We start from the raw sequence: 22,614 nt of genomic DNA on the forward strand, positions 1-22,614 counted from the left end.
TCAGGGGGAGGGGCAAAGGCAGAGGGAGAGGTTCCTCAAAGAGGCTCACTTCTGAGCCTGGAGCCTCCATGCAGGGTTCCGTCTGAAGACTCTGTCCTCATGAGCTGAGTCGAAATCAAGAGCCAGGTGCTCAACCCGCCGTTCCGTCCGGGTGCTCCCAGAAATTACTTTTTGAAGGGGCGTAGCGAAGGGAACAAGGGAAAAGGGAAAGGCACGTTAGCTGAGAAGTCTTGGAGTTGAGAAGGAAACTCCAGAGAATTCACTTTAGATGGCTCGAGGGTATTTGCACTAGAACCACATATCCATCCTCCTCAGGTCTTTTGGACATCAAAGATACAGGTTACGTCGGTCCTCATTACTCAAGTGAGATACGGAAGCTATGGCTTTCTTTTTTTTTAAGATAGGTAATTTTTTGGTACGAGAGCTGTTTCCAAAAACCCTTGAAAGACTGACATGATCTACCCATTCAAACTACGTTTGGAATCAAAAGAAATTATAGGGTTGGTTCCCTGAATGCTAAAATTGTTTTTATCAATAAGTATGACAGTGACCAAAGATTTTCAGTACCTAGGATTTCTGTGGCCATTCAATAGATTTTGTTCCATATACATAGTCATATTTCCATATTTAAAGCTATTGTACATTATTTCTTAGATGTGTTTTATACACCTTCTTGTATGAGTGAATGAAGAAACTTTAAGGTGGCTAAACTAGTGGATGCAGGAAATGTCGGCATACCGGTAGCCCACAAGGATATGGACAAAAATGAGTACTTTTAGTAACTGTGATCCCACAAGTGTATATCCAAGCTGATCAGTTCCTACGGTTTTGTTTGATGAAAACTCAGTTATGCATTCAGTTGGCCTATCATCAGCACTGTGTACTCCTACAGGACAGGACAAATTGAAGCAGGTCATACATACTTAGAGTCCAATGGTATAAATGATTCTGCTGTGCTGCCTTAAGGATGTGGTGTAGCATTCTACCATGGGCTTTCACGTATGTCCACTCAGGGTCACGATGTGTTCCTCTCAATAGAAATTGCTCTTCTGGCCAACCCACCTTCCTGTCTGCAGAAACAACCCCCAAACGCACTCGTCATCTGAGCCAGGCATGAGGATTCAGCTTAGTACCAAGTGCATGAGTGTTTGTGGGCTTCTCTATGTACATGGAGCTAACTAGATGACCCTTTTGCTTTTTAGATTCTGCAGGAAAATATTCTCACCGGAAGGTAAAACTTACATTTCTATTTTGAGGCTTTAACTACAGATTGCATGAAATGTTCATTATGTCTTAATCATATTGTTTCAATACCCATCCAGCCTGCTGTGGAGGGGAAAGGTTTCATTTCTAATCCACCCAGAGACATGGAGGAAATTCAAGCATCCCACTCAGGTAAATTTTACCATACAAATTGAACGGTGTAAAGAAGTCCACTAAAATATTTGAAATGCTCACAGTCTTCTTATTCTGAAGTCTTTTTATTTAGTTAGTTAGTTATTTAGTTATTTATTTAACTTTGGGGGCAAGCTTCAGTGAAGGTTCTGACATAAATAAGGTAGATGTTATTGCTGATATCTATGTTTGAACAGAAGATATTTACAAGCCTAAGAACAAGAGCTTCTGAAACATGGAAGGTTTAGCTCAATTCTTTTAAAAGGAAGAGCCGACTGTTTGAAATGCCGGAAGGGTATCAGGGGCGCTTCCGGTACCAAAACCTGTCGGAGTCGGATACCAAAATTTTCCCCCTGTTACTGCTTTCCTCGCTGCTGGGAAGACATTAAGGACTGACGTGGTTGATGATGCAAAGCTATGTTCTAGTCAGCTATAAGAATGTGTGGCTGGATGGCATGTGAAATGGTGGTACTTCATAAATCGTATCATTGAGTGCCAAGTAAGAGTATTGGAAGGAGGAGAGAGCAGGGTCAGTTTGGGGGAAATTGAGGAAGCCTTAGCCGTGCTAAAAAGTCTATTAGAAAGTTTGTGACTTTTAAGACTTTTCCAGTTTTGAAGAATTGATAGTGACGAACGTGAAGCTTGCTTCTCGAAGGTGAAGTTAAGGTGAAGGAATGTGGCAGCAGACTCAGTATGGACCAGAATTTCTCCAATGTTACTGAATCCTCGGAGACCTTGTTAAAAATGCACATTGTGGGGGCGCCTGGGTGGCTCAGTGGGTTAAAGCCTCTGCCTTCGGCTCAGGTCGTGATCCCAGGGTCCTGGGATCGAGCCCCACATCAGGCTCTCTGCTCTGCGGGGAGCCTGCTTCCCCCTCTCTCTCTCTCTGCCTTCCTCTCTGCCTACTTGTGATCTCTCTGTCAAAGAAAGAAAGAAAGAAAGAAAGAAAGAAAGAAGGAAAGAAATCTTTAAAAAAAAAAAGAAGTGCACATTGTGAGGGGCGCGTGGGTGGCTCAGTGGGTTAAGCCTCTGCCTTGGGCTCGGGTCATGACCTCAGGATCCTGGGGTTGAGCCCCGCATCCGGCTCTCTGCTCCGCAGGGAGCCTGCTTCCCCCTCTCTCTCTGCCTGCCTCTCTGCCTACTTGTGATCTCTCTCTGTCAAAGAGATAAATACAATCTTTCAAAAATAATGAACATTGTGAGCGGCAGGTCTGGGATCCTGCATTCTGACCTGTCAGGTGATGCAAATGTCAATGGTCCGTTGGTCATGTGCTCCATTGCAAGGGTGGAGACTTCCACGTAGAGACACCTGGAAAGGCCACTGGATACTTCAAGACACCACAGGATCAAGGAAAACATTATTTTCTTTTTGTTTGTAAGCATGTTTTCAGCTAGACGGGAGAAAGGAGATGCAGAAAGGGAGGTTATAGATGTAAGATACTAGTGCTAACTAAAAAGGAAAGAAGTGGTGGAGATAATCCCTAATAAAAAGGGTGTAAAAGCAAAACAATCAAGACTATAGATCCACAAATAAGTCTTTTTTTAGGGTTTTGTTTTCCTTTATTTGTTTCAGGGAGCAAGATTGAGAGAGACAGAGAATGATCAGGGGGAGGGGCAAAGGCAGAGGGAGAGGTTCCTCAAAGAGGCTCACTTCTGAGCCTGGAGCCTCCATGCAGGGTTCCGTCTGAAGACTCTGTCCTCATGAGCTGAGTCGAAATCAAGAGCCAGGTGCTCAACCCGCCGTTCCGTCCGGGTGCTCCCAGAAATTACTTTTTGAAGGGGCGTAGCGAAGGGAACAAGGGAAAAGGGAAAGGCACGTTAGCTGAGAAGTCTTGGAGTTGAGAAGGAAACTCCAGAGAATTCACTTTAGATGGCTCGAGGGTATTTGCACTAGAACCACATATCCATCCTCCTCAGGTCTTTTGGACATCAAAGATACAGGTTACGTCGGTCCTCATTACTCAAGTGAGATACGGAAGCTATGGCTTTCTTTTTTTTTAAGATAGGTAATTTTTTGGTACGAGAGCTGTTTCCAAAAACCCTTGAAAGACTGACATGATCTACCCATTCAAACTACGTTTGGAATCAAAAGAAATTATAGGGTTGGTTCCCTGAATGCTAAAATTGTTTTTATCAATAAGTATGACAGTGACCAAAGATTTTCAGTACCTAGGATTTCTGTGGCCATTCAATAGATTTTGTTCCATATACATAGTCATATTTCCATATTTAAAGCTATTGTACATTATTTCTTAGATGTGTTTTATACACCTTCTTGTATGAGTGAATGAAGAAACTTTAAGGTGGCTAAACTAGTGGATGCAGGAAATGTCGGCATACCGGTAGCCCACAAGGATATGGACAAAAATGAGTACTTTTAGTAACTGTGATCCCACAAGTGTATATCCAAGCTGATCAGTTCCTACGGTTTTGTTTGATGAAAACTCAGTTATGCATTCAGTTGGCCTATCATCAGCACTGTGTACTCCTACAGGACAGGACAAATTGAAGCAGGTCATACATACTTAGAGTCCAATGGTATAAATGATTCTGCTGTGCTGCCTTAAGGATGTGGTGTAGCATTCTACCATGGGCTTTCACGTATGTCCACTCAGGGTCACGATGTGTTCCTCTCAATAGAAATTGCTCTTCTGGCCAACCCACCTTCCTGTCTGCAGAAACAACCCCCAAACGCACTCGTCATCTGAGCCAGGCATGAGGATTCAGCTTAGTACCAAGTGCATGAGTGTTTGTGGGCTTCTCTATGTACATGGAGCTAACTAGATGACCCTTTTGCTTTTTAGATTCTGCAGGAAAATATTCTCACCGGAAGGTAAAACTTACATTTCTATTTTGAGGCTTTAACTACAGATTGCATGAAATGTTCATTATGTCTTAATCATATTGTTTCAATACCCATCCAGCCTGCTGTGGAGGGGAAAGGTTTCATTTCTAATCCACCCAGAGACATGGAGGAAATTCAAGCATCCCACTCAGGTAAATTTTACCATACAAATTGAACGGTGTAAAGAAGTCCACTAAAATATTTGAAATGCTCACAGTCTTCTTATTCTGAAGTCTTTTTATTTAGTTAGTTAGTTATTTAGTTATTTATTTAACTTTGGGGGCAAGCTTCAGTGAAGGTTCTGACATAAATAAGGTAGATGTTATTGCTGATATCTATGTTTGAACAGAAGATATTTACAAGCCTAAGAACAAGAGCTTCTGAAACATGGAAGGTTTAGCTCAATTCTTTTAAAAGGAAGAGCCGACTGTTTGAAATGCCGGAAGGGTATCAGGGGCGCTTCCGGTACCAAAACCTGTCGGAGTCGGATACCAAAATTTTCCCCCTGTTACTGCTTTCCTCGCTGCTGGGAAGACATTAAGGACTGACGTGGTTGATGATGCAAAGCTATGTTCTAGTCAGCTATAAGAATGTGTGGCTGGATGACATGTGAAATGGTGGTACTTCATAAATCGTATCATTGAGTGCCAAGTAAGAGTATTGGAAGGAGGAGAGAGCAGGGTCAGTTTGGGGGAAATTGAGGAAGCCTTAGCCGTGCTAAAAAGTCTATTAGAAAGTTTGTGACTTTTAAGACTTTTCCAGTTTTGAAGAATTGATAGTGACGAACGTGAAGCTTGCTTCTCGAAGGTGAAGTTAAGGTGAAGGAATGTGGCAGCAGACTCAGTATGGACCAGAATTTCTCCAATGTTACTGAATCCTCGGAGACCTTGTTAAAAATGCACATTGTGGGGGCGCCTGGGTGGCTCAGTGGGTTAAAGCCTCTGCCTTCGGCTCAGGTCGTGATCCCAGGGTCCTGGGATCGAGCCCCACATCAGGCTCTCTGCTCTGCGGGGAGCCTGCTTCCCCCTCTCTCTCTCTCTGCCTTCCTCTCTGCCTACTTGTGATCTCTCTGTCAAAGAAAGAAAGAAAGAAAGAAAGAAAGAAAGAAAGAAAGAAGGAAAGAAATCTTTAAAAAAAAAAAGAAGTGCACATTGTGAGGGGCGCGTGGGTGGCTCAGTGGGTTAAGCCTCTGCCTTGGGCTCGGGTCATGACCTCAGGATCCTGGGGTTGAGCCCCGCATCCGGCTCTCTGCTCCGCAGGGAGCCTGCTTCCCCCTCTCTCTCTGCCTGCCTCTCTGCCTACTTGTGATCTCTCTCTGTCAAAGAGATAAATACAATCTTTCAAAAATAATGAACATTGTGAGCGGCAGGTCTGGGATCCTGCATTCTGACCTGTCAGGTGATGCAAATGTCAATGGTCCGTTGGTCATGTGCTCCATTGCAAGGGTGGAGACTTCCACGTAGAGACACCTGGAAAGGCCACTGGATACTTCAAGACACCACAGGATCAAGGAAAACATTATTTTCTTTTTGTTTGTAAGCATGTTTTCAGCTAGACGGGAGAAAGGAGATGCAGAAAGGGAGGTTATAGATGTAAGATACTAGTGCTAACTAAAAAGGAAAGAAGTGGTGGAGATAATCCCTAATAAAAAGGGTGTAAAAGCAAAACAATCAAGACTATAGATCCACAAATAAGTCTTTTTTTAGGGTTTTGTTTTCCTTTATTTGTTTCAGGGAGCAAGATTGAGAGAGACAGAGAATGATCAGGGGGAGGGGCAAAGGCAGAGGGAGAGGTTCCTCAAAGAGGCTCACTTCTGAGCCTGGAGCCTCCATGCAGGGTTCCGTCTGAAGACTCTGTCCTCATGAGCTGAGTCGAAATCAAGAGCCAGGTGCTCAACCCGCCGTTCCGTCCGGGTGCTCCCAGAAATTACTTTTTGAAGGGGCGTAGCGAAGGGAACAAGGGAAAAGGGAAAGGCACGTTAGCTGAGAAGTCTTGGAGTTGAGAAGGAAACTCCAGAGAATTCACTTTAGATGGCTCGAGGGTATTTGCACTAGAACCACATATCCATCCTCCTCAGGTCTTTTGGACATCAAAGATACAGGTTACGTCGGTCCTCATTACTCAAGTGAGATACGGAAGCTATGGCTTTCTTTTTTTTTAAGATAGGTAATTTTTTGGTACGAGAGCTGTTTCCAAAAACCCTTGAAAGACTGACATGATCTACCCATTCAAACTACGTTTGGAATCAAAAGAAATTATAGGGTTGGTTCCCTGAATGCTAAAATTGTTTTTATCAATAAGTATGACAGTGACCAAAGATTTTCAGTACCTAGGATTTCTGTGGCCATTCAATAGATTTTGTTCCATATACATAGTCATATTTCCATATTTAAAGCTATTGTACATTATTTCTTAGATGTGTTTTATACACCTTCTTGTATGAGTGAATGAAGAAACTTTAAGGTGGCTAAACTAGTGGATGCAGGAAATGTCGGCATACCGGTAGCCCACAAGGATATGGACAAAAATGAGTACTTTTAGTAACTGTGATCCCACAAGTGTATATCCAAGCTGATCAGTTCCTACGGTTTTGTTTGATGAAAACTCAGTTATGCATTCAGTTGGCCTATCATCAGCACTGTGTACTCCTACAGGACAGGACAAATTGAAGCAGGTCATACATACTTAGAGTCCAATGGTATAAATGATTCTGCTGTGCTGCCTTAAGGATGTGGTGTAGCATTCTACCATGGGCTTTCACGTATGTCCACTCAGGGTCACGATGTGTTCCTCTCAATAGAAATTGCTCTTCTGGCCAACCCACCTTCCTGTCTGCAGAAACAACCCCCAAACGCACTCGTCATCTGAGCCAGGCATGAGGATTCAGCTTAGTACCAAGTGCATGAGTGTTTGTGGGCTTCTCTATGTACATGGAGCTAACTAGATGACCCTTTTGCTTTTTAGATTCTGCAGGAAAATATTCTCACCGGAAGGTAAAACTTACATTTCTATTTTGAGGCTTTAACTACAGATTGCATGAAATGTTCATTATGTCTTAATCATATTGTTTCAATACCCATCCAGCCTGCTGTGGAGGGGAAAGGTTTCATTTCTAATCCACCCAGAGACATGGAGGAAATTCAAGCATCCCACTCAGGTAAATTTTACCATACAAATTGAACGGTGTAAAGAAGTCCACTAAAATATTTGAAATGCTCACAGTCTTCTTATTCTGAAGTCTTTTTATTTAGTTAGTTAGTTATTTAGTTATTTATTTAACTTTGGGGGCAAGCTTCAGTGAAGGTTCTGACATAAATAAGGTAGATGTTATTGCTGATATCTATGTTTGAACAGAAGATATTTACAAGCCTAAGAACAAGAGCTTCTGAAACATGGAAGGTTTAGCTCAATTCTTTTAAAAGGAAGAGCCGACTGTTTGAAATGCCGGAAGGGTATCAGGGGCGCTTCCGGTACCAAAACCTGTCGGAGTCGGATACCAAAATTTTCCCCCTGTTACTGCTTTCCTCGCTGCTGGGAAGACATTAAGGACTGACGTGGTTGATGATGCAAAGCTATGTTCTAGTCAGCTATAAGAATGTGTGGCTGGATGGCATGTGAAATGGTGGTACTTCATAAATCGTATCATTGAGTGCCAAGTAAGAGTATTGGAAGGAGGAGAGAGCAGGGTCAGTTTGGGGGAAATTGAGGAAGCCTTAGCCGTGCTAAAAAGTCTATTAGAAAGTTTGTGACTTTTAAGACTTTTCCAGTTTTGAAGAATTGATAGTGACGAACGTGAAGCTTGCTTCTCGAAGGTGAAGTTAAGGTGAAGGAATGTGGCAGCAGACTCAGTATGGACCAGAATTTCTCCAATGTTACTGAATCGTCGGAGACCTTGTTAAAAATGCACATTGTGGGGGCGCCTGGGTGGCTCAGTGGGTTAAAGCCTCTGCCTTCGGCTCAGGTCGTGATCCCAGGGTCCTGGGATCGAGCCCCACATCAGGCTCTCTGCTCTGCGGGGAGCCTGCTTCCCCCTCTCTCTCTCTCTGCCTTCCTCTCTGCCTACTTGTGATCTCTCTGTCAAAGAAAGAAAGAAAGAAAGAAAGAAAGAAAGAAAGAAGGAAAGAAATCTTTAAAAAAAAAAAGAAGTGCACATTGTGAGGGGCGCGTGGGTGGCTCAGTGGGTTAAGCCTCTGCCTTGGGCTCGGGTCATGACCTCAGGATCCTGGGGTTGAGCCCCGCATCCGGCTCTCTGCTCCGCAGGGAGCCTGCTTCCCCCTCTCTCTCTGCCTGCCTCTCTGCCTACTTGTGATCTCTCTCTGTCAAAGAGATAAATACAATCTTTCAAAAATAATGAACATTGTGAGCGGCAGGTCTGGGATCCTGCATTCTGACCTGTCAGGTGATGCAAATGTCAATGGTCCGTTGGTCATGTGCTCCATTGCAAGGGTGGAGACTTCCACGTAGAGACACCTGGAAAGGCCACTGGATACTTCAAGACACCACAGGATCAAGGAAAACATTATTTTCTTTTTGTTTGTAAGCATGTTTTCAGTTAGACGGGAGAAAGGAGATGCAGAAAGGGAGGTTATAGATGTAAGATACTAGTGCTAACTAAAAAGGAAAGAAGTGGTGGAGATAATCCCTAATAAAAAGGGTGTAAAAGCAAAACAATCAAGACTATAGATCCACAAATAAGTCTTTTTTTAGGGTTTTGTTTTCCTTTATTTGTTTCAGGGAGCAAGATTGAGAGAGACAGAGAATGATCAGGGGGAGGGGCAAAGGCAGAGGGAGAGGTTCCTCAAAGAGGCTCACTTCTGAGCCTGGAGCCTCCATGCAGGGTTCCGTCTGAAGACTCTGTCCTCATGAGCTGAGTCGAAATCAAGAGCCAGGTGCTCAACCCGCCGTTCCGTCCGGGTGCTCCCAGAAATTACTTTTTGAAGGGGCGTAGCGAAGGGAACAAGGGAAAAGGGAAAGGCACGTTAGCTGAGAAGTCTTGGAGTTGAGAAGGAAACTCCAGAGAATTCACTTTAGATGGCTCGAGGGTATTTGCACTAGAACCACATATCCATCCTCCTCAGGTCTTTTGGACATCAAAGATACAGGTTACGTCGGTCTTCATTACTCAAGTGAGATACGGAAGCTATGGCTTTCTTTTTTTTTAAGATAGGTAATTTTTTGGTACGAGAGCTGTTTCCAAAAACCCTTGAAAGACTGACATGATCTACCCATTCAAACTACGTTTGGAATCAAAAGAAATTATAGGGTTGGTTCCCTGAATGCTAAAATTGTTTTTATCAATAAGTATGACAGTGACCAAAGATTTTCAGTACCTAGGATTTCTGTGGCCATTCAATAGATTTTGTTCCATATACATAGTCATATTTCCATATTTAAAGCTATTGTACATTATTTCTTAGATGTGTTTTATACACCTTCTTGTATGAGTGAATGAAGAAACTTTAAGGTGGCTAAACTAGTGGATGCAGGAAATGTCGGCATACCGGTAGCCCACAAGGATATGGACAAAAATGAGTACTTTTAGTAACTGTGATCCCACAAGTGTATATCCAAGCTGATCAGTTCCTACGGTTTTGTTTGATGAAAACTCAGTTATGCATTCAGTTGGCCTATCATCAGCACTGTGTACTCCTACAGGACAGGACAAATTGAAGCAGGTCATACATACTTAGAGTCCAATGGTATAAATGATTCTGCTGTGCTGCCTTAAGGATGTGGTGTAGCATTCTACCGTGGGCTTTCACGTATGTCCACTCAGGGTCACGATGTGTTCCTCTCAATAGAAATTGCTCTTCTGGCCAACCCACCTTCCTGTCTGCAGAAACAACCCCCAAACGCACTCGTCATCTGAGCCAGGCATGAGGATTCAGCTTAGTACCAAGTGCATGAGTGTTTGTGGGCTTCTCTATGTACATGGAGCTAACTAGATGACCCTTTTGCTTTTTAGATTCTGCAGGAAAATATTCTCACCGGAAGGTAAAACTTACATTTCTATTTTGAGGCTTTAACTACAGATTGCATGAAATGTTCATTATGTCTTAATCATATTGTTTCAATACCCATCCAGCCTGCTGTGGAGGGGAAAGGTTTCATTTCTAATCCACCCAGAGACATGGAGGAAATTCAAGCATCCCACTCAGGTAAATTTTACCATACAAATTGAACGGTGTAAAGAAGTCCACTAAAATATTTGAAATGCTCACAGTCTTCTTATTCTGAAGTCTTTTTATTTAGTTAGTTAGTTATTTAGTTATTTATTTAACTTTGGGGGCAAGCTTCAGTGAAGGTTCTGACATAAATAAGGTAGATGTTATTGCTGATATCTATGTTTGAACAGAAGGTATTTACAAGCCTAAGAACAAGAGCTTCTGAAACATGGAAGGTTTAGCTCAATTCTTTTAAAAGGAAGAGCCGACTGTTTGAAATGCCGGAAGGGTATCAGGGGCGCTTCCGGTACCAAAACCTGTCGGAGTCGGATACCAAAATTTTCCCCCTGTTACTGCTTTCCTCGCTGCTGGGAAGACATTAAGGACTGACGTGGTTGATGATGCAAAGCTATGTTCTAGTCAGCTATAAGAATGTGTGGCTGGATGGCATGTGAAATGGTGGTACTTCATAAATCGTATCATTGAGTGCCAAGTAAGAGTATTGGAAGGAGGAGAGAGCAGGGTCAGTTTGGGGGAAATTGAGGAAGCCTTAGCCGTGCTAAAAAGTCTATTAGAAAGTTTGTGACTTTTAAGACTTTTCCAGTTTTGAAGAATTGATAGTGACGAACGTGAAGCTTGCTTCTCGAAGGTGAAGTTAAGGTGAAGGAATGTGGCAGCAGACTCAGTATGGACCAGAATTTCTCCAATGTTACTGAATCGTCGGAGACCTTGTTAAAAATGCACATTGTGGGGGCGCCTGGGTGGCTCAGTGGGTTAAAGCCTCTGCCTTCGGCTCAGGTCGTGATCCCAGGGTCCTGGGATCGAGCCCCACATCAGGCTCTCTGCTCTGCGGGGAGCCTGCTTCCCCCTCTCTCTCTCTCTGCCTTCCTCTCTGCCTACTTGTGATCTCTCTGTCAAAGAAAGAAAGAAAGAAAGAAAGAAAGAAAGAAAGAAAGAAGGAAAGAAATCTTTAAAAAAAAAAAGAAGTGCACATTGTGAGGGGCGCGTGGGTGGCTCAGTGGGTTAAGCCTCTGCCTTGGGCTCGGGTCATGACCTCAGGATCCTGGGGTTGAGCCCCGCATCCGGCTCTCTGCTCCGCAGGGAGCCTGCTTCCCCCTCTCTCTCTGCCTGCCTCTCTGCCTACTTGTGATCTCTCTCTGTCAAAGAGATAAATACAATCTTTCAAAAATAATGAACATTGTGAGCGGCAGGTCTGGGATCCTGCATTCTGACCTGTCAGGTGATGCAAATGTCAATGGTCCGTTGGTCATGTGCTCCATTGCAAGGGTGGAGACTTCCACGTAGAGACACCTGGAAAGGCCACTGGATACTTCAAGACACCACAGGATCAAGGAAAACATTATTTTCTTTTTGTTTGTAAGCATGTTTTCAGCTAGACGGGAGAAAGGAGATGCAGAAAGGGAGGTTATAGATGTAAGATACTAGTGCTAACTAAAAAGGAAAGAAGTGGTGGAGATAATCCCTAATAAAAAGGGTGTAAAAGCAAAACAATCAAGACTATAGATCCACAAATAAGTCTTTTTTTAGGGTTTTGTTTTCCTTTATTTGTTTCAGGGAGCAAGATTGAGAGAGACAGAGAATGATCAGGGGGAGGGGCAAAGGCAGAGGGAGAGGTTCCTCAAAGAGGCTCACTTCTGAGCCTGGAGCCTCCATGCAGGGTTCCGTCTGAAGACTCTGTCCTCATGAGCTGAGTCGAAATCAAGAGCCAGGTGCTCAACCCGCCGTTCCGTCCGGGTGCTCCCAGAAATTACTTTTTGAAGGGGCGTAGCGAAGGGAACAAGGGAAAAGGGAAAGGCACGTTAGCTGAGAAGTCTTGGAGTTGAGAAGGAAACTCCAGAGAATTCACTTTAGATGGCTCGAGGGTATTTGCACTAGAACCACATATCCATCCTCCTCAGGTCTTTTGGACATCAAAGATACAGGTTACGTCGGTCCTCATTACTCAAGTGAGATACGGAAGCTATGGCTTTCTTTTTTTTTAAGATAGGTAATTTTTTGGTACGAGAGCTGTTTCCAAAAACCCTTGAAAGACTGACATGATCTACCCATTCAAACTACGTTTGGAATCAAAAGAAATTATAGGGTTGGTTCCCTGAATGCTAAAATTGTTTTTATCAATAAGTATGACAGTGACCAAAGATTTTCAGTACCTAGGATTTCTGTGGCCATTCAATAGATTTTGTTCCATATACATAGTCATATTTCCATATTTAAAGCTATTGTACATTATTTCTTAGATGTGTTTTATACACCTTCTTGTATGAGTGAATGAAGAAACTTTAAGGTGGCTAAACTAGTGGATGCAGGAAATGTCGGCATACCGGTAGCCCACAAGGATATGGACAAAAATGAGTACTTTTAGTAACTGTGATCCCACAAGTGTATATCCAAGCTGATCAGTTCCTACGGTTTTGTTTGATGAAAACTCAGTTATGCATTCAGTTGGCCTATCATCAGCACTGTGTACTCCTACAGGACAGGACAAATTGAAGCAGGTCATACATACTTAGAGTCCAATGGTATAAATGATTCTGCTGTGCTGCCTTAAGGATGTGGTGTAGCATTCTACCATGGGCTTTCACGTATGTCCACTCAGGGTCACGATGTGTTCCTCTCAATAGAAATTGCTCTTCTGGCCAACCCACCTTCCTGTCTGCAGAAACAACCCCCAAACGCACTCGTCATCTGAGCCAGGCATGAGGATTCAGCTTAGTACCAAGTGCATGAGTGTTTGTGGGCTTCTCTATGTACATGGAGCTAACTAGATGACCCTTTTGCTTTTTAGATTCTGCAGGAAAATATTCTCACCGGAAGGTAAAACTTACATTTCTATTTTGAGGCTTTAACTACAGATTGCATGAAATGTTCATTATGTCTTAATCATATTGTTTCAATACCCATCCAGCCTGCTGTGGAGGGGAAAGGTTTCATTTCTAATCCACCCAGAGACATGGAGGAAATTCAAGCATCCCACTCAGGTAAATTTTACCATACAAATTGAACGGTGTAAAGAAGTCCACTAAAATATTTGAAATGCTCACAGTCTTCTTATTCTGAAGTCTTTTTATTTAGTTAGTTAGTTATTTAGTTATTTATTTAACTTTGGGGGCAAGCTTCAGTGAAGGTTCTGACATAAATAAGGTAGATGTTATTGCTGATATCTATGTTTGAACAGAAGGTATTTACAAGCCTAAGAACAAGAGCTTCTGAAACATGGAAGGTTTAGCTCAATTCTTTTAAAAGGAAGAGCCGACTGTTTGAAATGCCGGAAGGGTATCAGGGGCGCTTCCGGTACCAAAACCTGTCGGAGTCGGATACCAAAATTTTCCCCCTGTTACTGCTTTCCTCGCTGCTGGGAAGACATTAAGGACTGACGTGGTTGATGATGCAAAGCTATGTTCTAGTCAGCTATAAGAATGTGTGGCTGGATGGCATGTGAAATGGTGGTACTTCATAAATCGTATCATTGAGTGCCAAGTAAGAGTATTGGAAGGAGGAGAGAGCAGGGTCAGTTTGGGGGAAATTGAGGAAGCCTTAGCCGTGCTAAAAAGTCTATTAGAAAGTTTGTGACTTTTAAGACTTTTCCAGTTTTGAAGAATTGATAGTGACGAACGTGAAGCTTGCTTCTCGAAGGTGAAGTTAAGGTGAAGGAATGTGGCAGCAGACTCAGTATGGACCAGAATTTCTCCAATGTTACTGAATCGTCGGAGACCTTGTTAAAAATGCACATTGTGGGGGCGCCTGGGTGGCTCAGTGGGTTAAAGCCTCTGCCTTCGGCTCAGGTCGTGATCCCAGGGTCCTGGGATCGAGCCCCACATCAGGCTCTCTGCTCTGCGGGGAGCCTGCTTCCCCCTCTCTCTCTCTCTGCCTTCCTCTCTGCCTACTTGTGATCTCTCTGTCAAAGAAAGAAAGAAAGAAAGAAAGAAAGAAAGAAAGAAAGAAAGAAGGAAAGAAATCTTTAAAAAAAAAAAGAAGTGCACATTGTGAGGGGCGCGTGGGTGGCTCAGTGGGTTAAGCCTCTGCCTTGGGCTCGGGTCATGACCTCAGGATCCTGGGGTTGAGCCCCGCATCCGGCTCTCTGCTCCGCAGGGAGCCTGCTTCCCCCTCTCTCTCTGCCTGCCTCTCTGCCTACTTGTGATCTCTCTCTGTCAAAGAGATAAATACAATCTTTCAAAAATAATGAACATTGTGAGCGGCAGGTCTGGGATCCTGCATTCTGACCTGTCAGGTGATGCAAATGTCAATGGTCCGTTGGTCATGTGCTCCATTGCAAGGGTGGAGACTTCCACGTAGAGACACCTGGAAAGGCCACTGGATACTTCAAGACACCACAGGATCAAGGAAAACATTATTTTCTTTTTGTTTGTAAGCATGTTTTCAGCTAGACGGGAGAAAGGAGATGCAGAAAGGGAGGTTATAGATGTAAGATACTAGTGCTAACTAAAAAGGAAAGAAGTGGTGGAGATAATCCCTAATAAAAAGGGTGTAAAAGCAAAACAATCAAGACTATAGATCCACAAATAAGTCTTTTTTTAGGGTTTTGTTTTCCTTTATTTGTTTCAGGGAGCAAGATTGAGAGAGACAGAGAATGATCAGGGGGAGGGGCAAAGGCAGAGGGAGAGGTTCCTCAAAGAGGCTCACTTCTGAGCCTGGAGCCTCCATGCAGGGTTCCGTCTGAAGACTCTGTCCTCATGAGCTGAGTCGAAATCAAGAGCCAGGTGCTCAACCCGCCGTTCCGTCCGGGTGCTCCCAGAAATTACTTTTTGAAGGGGCGTAGCGAAGGGAACAAGGGAAAAGGGAAAGGCACGTTAGCTGAGAAGTCTTGGAGTTGAGAAGGAAACTCCAGAGAATTCACTTTAGATGGCTCGAGGGTATTTGCACTAGAACCACATATCCATCCTCCTCAGGTCTTTTGGACATCAAAGATACAGGTTACGTCGGTCCTCATTACTCAAGTGAGATACGGAAGCTATGGCTTTCTTTTTTTTTAAGATAGGTAATTTTTTGGTACGAGAGCTGTTTCCAAAAACCCTTGAAAGACTGACATGATCTACCCATTCAAACTACGTTTGGAATCAAAAGAAATTATAGGGTTGGTTCCCTGAATGCTAAAATTGTTTTTATCAATAAGTATGACAGTGACCAAAGATTTTCAGTACCTAGGATTTCTGTGGCCATTCAATAGATTTTGTTCCATATACATAGTCATATTTCCATATTTAAAGCTATTGTACATTATTTCTTAGATGTGTTTTATACACCTTCTTGTATGAGTGAATGAAGAAACTTTAAGGTGGCTAAACTAGTGGATGCAGGAAATGTCGGCATACCGGTAGCCCACAAGGATATGGACAAAAATGAGTACTTTTAGTAACTGTGATCCCACAAGTGTATATCCAAGCTGATCAGTTCCTACGGTTTTGTTTGATGAAAACTCAGTTATGCATTCAGTTGGCCTATCATCAGCACTGTGTACTCCTACAGGACAGGACAAATTGAAGCAGGTCATACATACTTAGAGTCCAATGGTATAAATGATTCTGCTGTGCTGCCTTAAGGATGTGGTGTAGCATTCTACCATGGGCTTTCACGTATGTCCACTCAGGGTCACGATGTGTTCCTCTCAATAGAAATTGCTCTTCTGGCCAACCCACCTTCCTGTCTGCAGAAACAACCCCCAAACGCACTCGTCATCTGAGCCAGGCATGAGGATTCAGCTTAGTACCAAGTGCATGAGTGTTTGTGGGCTTCTCTATGTACATGGAGCTAACTAGATGACCCTTTTGCTTTTTAGATTCTGCAGGAAAATATTCTCACCGGAAGGTAAAACTTACATTTCTATTTTGAGGCTTTAACTACAGATTGCATGAAATGTTCATTATGTCTTAATCATATTGTTTCAATACCCATCCAGCCTGCTGTGGAGGGGAAAGGTTTCATTTCTAATCCACCCAGAGACATGGAGGAAATTCAAGCATCCCACTCAGGTAAATTTTACCATACAAATTGAACGGTGTAAAGAAGTCCACTAAAATATTTGAAATGCTCACAGTCTTCTTATTCTGAAGTCTTTTTATTTAGTTAGTTAGTTATTTAGTTATTTATTTAACTTTGGGGGCAAGCTTCAGTGAAGGTTCTGACATAAATAAGGTAGATGTTATTGCTGATATCTATGTTTGAACAGAAGGTATTTACAAGCCTAAGAACAAGAGCTTCTGAAACATGGAAGGTTTAGCTCAATTCTTTTAAAAGGAAGAGCCGACTGTTTGAAATGCCGGAAGGGTATCAGGGGCGCTTCCGGTACCAAAACCTGTCGGAGTCGGATACCAAAATTTTCCCCCTGTTACTGCTTTCCTCGCTGCTGGGAAGACATTAAGGACTGACGTGGTTGATGATGCAAAGCTATGTTCTAGTCAGCTATAAGAATGTGTGGCTGGATGGCATGTGAAATGGTGGTACTTCATAAATCGTATCATTGAGTGCCAAGTAAGAGTATTGGAAGGAGGAGAGAGCAGGGTCAGTTTGGGGGAAATTGAGGAAGCCTTAGCCGTGCTAAAAAGTCTATTAGAAAGTTTGTGACTTTTAAGACTTTTCCAGTTTTGAAGAATTGATAGTGACGAACGTGAAGCTTGCTTCTCGAAGGTGAAGTTAAGGTGAAGGAATGTGGCAGCAGACTCAGTATGGACCAGAATTTCTCCAATGTTACTGAATCCTCGGAGACCTTGTTAAAAATGCACATTGTGGGGGCGCCTGGGTGGCTCAGTGGGTTAAAGCCTCTGCCTTCGGCTCAGGTCGTGATCCCAGGGTCCTGGGATCGAGCCCCACATCAGGCTCTCTGCTCTGCGGGGAGCCTGCTTCCCCCTCTCTCTCTCTCTGCCTTCCTCTCTGCCTACTTGTGATCTCTCTGTCAAAGAAAGAAAGAAAGAAAGAAAGAAAGAAAGAAAGAAAGAAGGAAAGAAATCTTTAAAAAAAAAAAGAAGTGCACATTGTGAGGGGCGCGTGGGTGGCTCAGTGGGTTAAGCCTCTGCCTTGGGCTCGGGTCATGACCTCAGGATCCTGGGGTTGAGCCCCGCATCCGGCTCTCTGCTCCGCAGGGAGCCTGCTTCCCCCTCTCTCTCTGCCTGCCTCTCTGCCTACTTGTGATCTCTCTCTGTCAAAGAGATAAATACAATCTTTCAAAAATAATGAACATTGTGAGCGGCAGGTCTGGGATCCTGCATTCTGACCTGTCAGGTGATGCAAATGTCAATGGTCCGTTGGTCATGTGCTCCATTGCAAGGGTGGAGACTTCCACGTAGAGACACCTGGAAAGGCCACTGGATACTTCAAGACACCACAGGATCAAGGAAAACATTATTTTCTTTTTGTTTGTAAGCATGTTTTCAGCTAGACGGGAGAAAGGAGATGCAGAAAGGGAGGTTATAGATGTAAGATACTAGTGCTAACTAAAAAGGAAAGAAGTGGTGGAGATAATCCCTAATAAAAAGGGTGTAAAAGCAAAACAATCAAGACTATAGATCCACAAATAAGTCTTTTTTTAGGGTTTTGTTTTCCTTTATTTGTTTCAGGGAGCAAGATTGAGAGAGACAGAGAATGATCAGGGGGAGGGGCAAAGGCAGAGGGAGAGGTTCCTCAAAGAGGCTCACTTCTGAGCCTGGAGCCTCCATGCAGGGTTCCGTCTGAAGACTCTGTCCTCATGAGCTGAGTCGAAATCAAGAGCCAGATGCTCAACCCGCCGTTCCGTCCGGGTGCTCCCAGAAATTACTTTTTGAAGGGGCGTAGCGAAGGGAACAAGGGAAAAGGGAAAGGCACGTTAGCTGAGAAGTCTTGGAGTTGAGAAGGAAACTCCAGAGAATTCACTTTAGATGGCTCGAGGGTATTTGCACTAGAACCACATATCCATCCTCCTCAGGTCTTTTGGACATCAAAGATACAGGTTACGTCGGTCTTCATTACTCAAGTGAGATACGGAAGCTATGGCTTTCTTTTTTTTTAAGATAGGTAATTTTTTGGTACGAGAGCTGTTTCCAAAAACCCTTGAAAGACTGACATGATCTACCCATTCAAACTACGTTTGGAATCAAAAGAAATTATAGGGTTGGTTCCCTGAATGCTAAAATTGTTTTTATCAATAAGTATGACAGTGACCAAAGATTTTCAGTACCTAGGATTTCTGTGGCCATTCAATAGATTTTGTTCCATATACATAGTCATATTTCCATATTTAAAGCTATTGTACATTATTTCTTAGATGTGTTTTATACACCTTCTTGTATGAGTGAATGAAGAAACTTTAAGGTGGCTAAACTAGTGGATGCAGGAAATGTCGGCATACCGGTAGCCCACAAGGATATGGACAAAAATGAGTACTTTTAGTAACTGTGATCCCACAAGTGTATATCCAAGCTGATCAGTTCCTACGGTTTTGTTTGATGAAAACTCAGTTATGCATTCAGTTGGCCTATCATCAGCACTGTGTACTCCTACAGGACAGGACAAATTGAAGCAGGTCATACATACTGAGTCCAATGGTATAAATGATTCTGCTGTGCTGCCTTAAGGATGTGGTGTAGCATTCTACCATGGGCTTTCACGTATGTCCACTCAGGGTCACGATGTGTTCCTCTCAATAGAAATTGCTCTTCTGGCCAACCCACCTTCCTGTCTGCAGAAACAACCCCCAAACGCACTCGTCATCTGAGCCAGGCATGAGGATTCAGCTTAGTACCAAGTGCATGAGTGTTTGTGGGCTTCTCTATGTACATGGAGCTAACTAGATGACCCTTTTGCTTTTTAGATTCTGCAGGAAAATATTCTCACCGGAAGGTAAAACTTACATTTCTATTTTGAGGCTTTAACTACAGATTGCATGAAATGTTCATTATGTCTTAATCATATTGTTTCAATACCCATCCAGCCTGCTGTGGAGGGGAAAGGTTTCATTTCTAATCCACCCAGAGACATGGAGGAAATTCAAGCATCCCAATCAGGTAAATTTTACCATACAAATTGAACGGTGTAAAGAAGTCCACTAAAATATTTGAAATGCTCACAGTCTTCTTATTCTGAAGTCTTTTTATTTAGTTAGTTAGTTATTTAGTTATTTATTTAACTTTGGGGGCAAGCTTCAGTGAAGGTTCTGACATAAATAAGGTAGATGTTATTGCTGATATCTATGTTTGAACAGAAGATATTTACAAGCCTAAGAACAAGAGCTTCTGAAACATGGAAGGTTTAGCTCAATTCTTTTAAAAGGAAGAGCCGACTGTTTGAAATGCCGGAAGGGTATCAGGGGCGCTTCCGGTACCAAAACCTGTCGGAGTCGGATACCAAAATTTTCCCCCTGTTACTGCTTTCCTCGCTGCTGGGAAGACATTAAGGACTGACGTGGTTGATGATGCAAAGCTATGTTCTAGTCAGCTATAAGAATGTGTGGCTGGATGGCATGTGAAATGGTGGTACTTCATAAATCGTATCATTGAGTGCCAAGTAAGAGTATTGGAAGGAGGAGAGAGCAGGGTCAGTTTAGGGGAAATTGAGGAAGCCTTAGCCGTGCTAAAAAGTCTATTAGAAAGTTTGTGACTTTTAAGACTTTTCCAGTTTTGAAGAATTGATAGTGACGAACGTGAAGCTTGCTTCTCGAAGGTGAAGTTAAGGTGAAGGAATGTGGCAGCAGACTCAGTATGGACCAGAATTTCTCCAATGTTACTGAATCCTCGGAGACCTTGTTAAAAATGCACATTGTGGGGGCGCCTGGGTGGCTCAGTGGGTTAAAGCCTCTGCCTTCGGCTCAGGTCGTGATCCCAGGGTCCTGGGATCGAGCCCCACATCAGGCTCTCTGCTCTGCGGGGAGCCTGCTTCCCCCTCTCTCTCTCTCTGCCTTCCTCTCTGCCTACTTGTGATCTCTCTGTCAAAGAAAGAAAGAAAGAAAGAAGGAAAGAAATCTTTAAAAAAAAAAAGAAGTGCACATTGTGAGGGGCGCGTGGGTGGCTCAGTGGGTTAAGCCTCTGCCTTGGGCTCGGGTCATGACCTCAGGATCCTGGGATTGAGCCCCGCATCCGGCTCTCTGCTCCGCAGGGAGCCTGCTTCCCCCTCTCTCTCTGCCTGCCTCTCTGCCTACTTGTGATCTCTCTCTGTCAAAGAGATAAATACAATCTTTCAAAAATAATGAACATTGTGAGCGGCAGGTCTGGGATCCTGCATTCTGACCTGTCAGGTGGTGCAAATGTCAATGGTCCGTTGGTCATGTGCTCCATTGCAAGGGTGGAGACTTCCACGTAGAGACACCTGGAAAGGCCACTGGATACTTCAAGACACCACAGGATCAAGGAAAACATTATTTTCTTTTTGTTTGTAAGCATGTTTTCAGCTAGACGGGAGAAAGGAGATGCAGAAAGGGAGGTTATAGATGTAAGATACTAGTGCTAACTAAAAAGGAAAGAAGTGGTGGAGATAATCCCTAATAAAAAGGGTGTAAAAGCAAAACAATCAAGACTATAGATCCACAAATAAGTCTTTTTTTAGGGTTTTGTTTTCCTTTATTTGTTTCAGGGAGCAAGATTGAGAGAGACAGAGAATGATCAGGGGGAGGGGCAAAGGCAGAGGGAGAGGTTCCTCAAAGAGGCTCACTTCTGAGCCTGGAGCCTCCATGCAGGGTTCCGTCTGAAGACTCTGTCCTCATGAGCTGAGTCGAAATCAAGAGCCAGATGCTCAACCCGCCGTTCCGTCCGGGTGCTCCCAGAAATTACTTTTTGAAGGGGCGTAGCGAAGGGAACAAGGGAAAAGGGAAAGGCACGTTAGCTGAGAAGTCTTGGAGTTGAGAAGGAAACTCCAGAGGATTCACTTTAGATGGCTCGAGGGTATTTGCACTAGAACCACATATCCATCCTCCTCAGGTCTTTTGGACATCAAAGATACAGGTTACGTCGGACTCCATTACTCAAGTGAGATACGGAAGCTATGGCTTTCTTTTTTTTTAAGATAGGTAATTTTTTGATACGAGAGCTGTTTCCAAAAACCCTTGAAAGACTGACATGATCTACCAAATCAAACTACTTTTGGAAACTATAGAAATACAGGATTGGTTCCCTAAATATTAAAATTTTTATTATCAGTAAGTGTGACACTAATTCTGAAATACATATTTTTTATTTTAATAAATAGAATTTTTTTAAAATTTTAATAAACATATAATTTTTTTTTATCCCTAGGATGTACAGGTCTGTGAATCGCTACGTTTACACATTTCACAGCAGTCATCATAGCACATACCCTCCCCAATGTCCATATCCCCCGTATAATCTTTTTTCAAAAGATTTTGGAGATTGTAATTTCTTTTAGGCTCTTTTTAGCATTCACTTGAGAGTGGGTGGCAGTATTATATTTAGAAGTTTGTGCTCAGCTGGGGATACTAGGTTGAGGTCTAAAGATTGCTTATTGAAAACAAAGTTTCTTAACTTTATTTGTATAGCTTTAAATTCACAAGTATTGGTCCAATTATATTCAATGTAACTAGAAAATGCAGCTTCCCAAACCAAATATTAAAATATTTCCTATATTCTCTATGACTTTATTTTAGAGTTGTCTTTCCCAGCATTAATGGGAATCATTGAGAATTTACTATATAGTATCATCTTCTCAACTATGTATGCATAGTCTATGTTCTTGTTTTATTATTTTTATTTTATTTTTTTAGAGAGCAAGAAAGTGGGGAGGGAGGGAGGTAAGGCAGAAAGAGAGGGAGGGAGAGAACCCCAAGCAGCAGGCTTCACGCTTAGCACGGGGTCTGATGTGGGGCTGGATCTCACGACCCTGAGATCATGACCTGAGATGAAATCAACAGCCAGACACTTACTTCACTGAGCCACCCAGATGCCCCTTATTATTATTATTATTATTATTATTATTATTTGAAGATTTTATTTATTTGAGAGAGATTGAGAGAAAAAGTGGGAGGAGGGGCAGAGGGAGAAGCAGACTCCCCACTGACCTGGGAGCCCGATGGAGGACTCCATCCCAGGATCCAGTCATGACCTGAGCTGAAAGCAGCCGCTTAACTGACTGAGCCACCCAGGCGCCCCCCTTCATTAATTTTGATGAATAGGTGGAATATTGGTTTTAAGCAGTACTACACCGTTTAAAAATAACATTCTCCTGATATACTCAGTCTACTGATTAACCATATCTAAT

The 22,614-nt window shown here is 43.0% G+C and overlaps 1 protein-coding gene across 1 annotated transcript in view; it reads left to right on the forward strand.

Annotated features, from left to right (window-relative positions):
• Nucleotides 1-22,614, forward strand: part of LOC308337877 (uncharacterized protein) — a gene marked incomplete at its 3' end in the record, with an annotated part of 66,472 nt that overhangs the window by 16,651 nt on the left and 27,207 nt on the right. The window contains exons 12-25 of the mRNA XM_080831423.1: nt 1,203-1,231; nt 1,323-1,395; nt 4,200-4,228; nt 4,320-4,392; nt 7,205-7,233; nt 7,325-7,397; nt 10,206-10,234; nt 10,326-10,398; nt 13,211-13,239; nt 13,331-13,403; nt 16,220-16,248; nt 16,340-16,412; nt 19,223-19,251; nt 19,343-19,415. Coding sequence (XP_080687549.1) covers nt 1,203-1,231; nt 1,323-1,395; nt 4,200-4,228; nt 4,320-4,392; nt 7,205-7,233; nt 7,325-7,397; nt 10,206-10,234; nt 10,326-10,398; nt 13,211-13,239; nt 13,331-13,403; nt 16,220-16,248; nt 16,340-16,412; nt 19,223-19,251; nt 19,343-19,415 — 714 coding nt within the window. The remainder of the gene's footprint in view (nt 1-1,202; nt 1,232-1,322; nt 1,396-4,199; nt 4,229-4,319; nt 4,393-7,204; nt 7,234-7,324; nt 7,398-10,205; nt 10,235-10,325; nt 10,399-13,210; nt 13,240-13,330; nt 13,404-16,219; nt 16,249-16,339; nt 16,413-19,222; nt 19,252-19,342; nt 19,416-22,614) is intronic.

Source organism: Martes martes, assembly GCF_963455335.1.
Source record: "Martes martes genome assembly, contig: scaffold_57, whole genome shotgun sequence".
NCBI lineage: Eukaryota > Metazoa > Chordata > Mammalia > Carnivora > Mustelidae > Martes > Martes martes.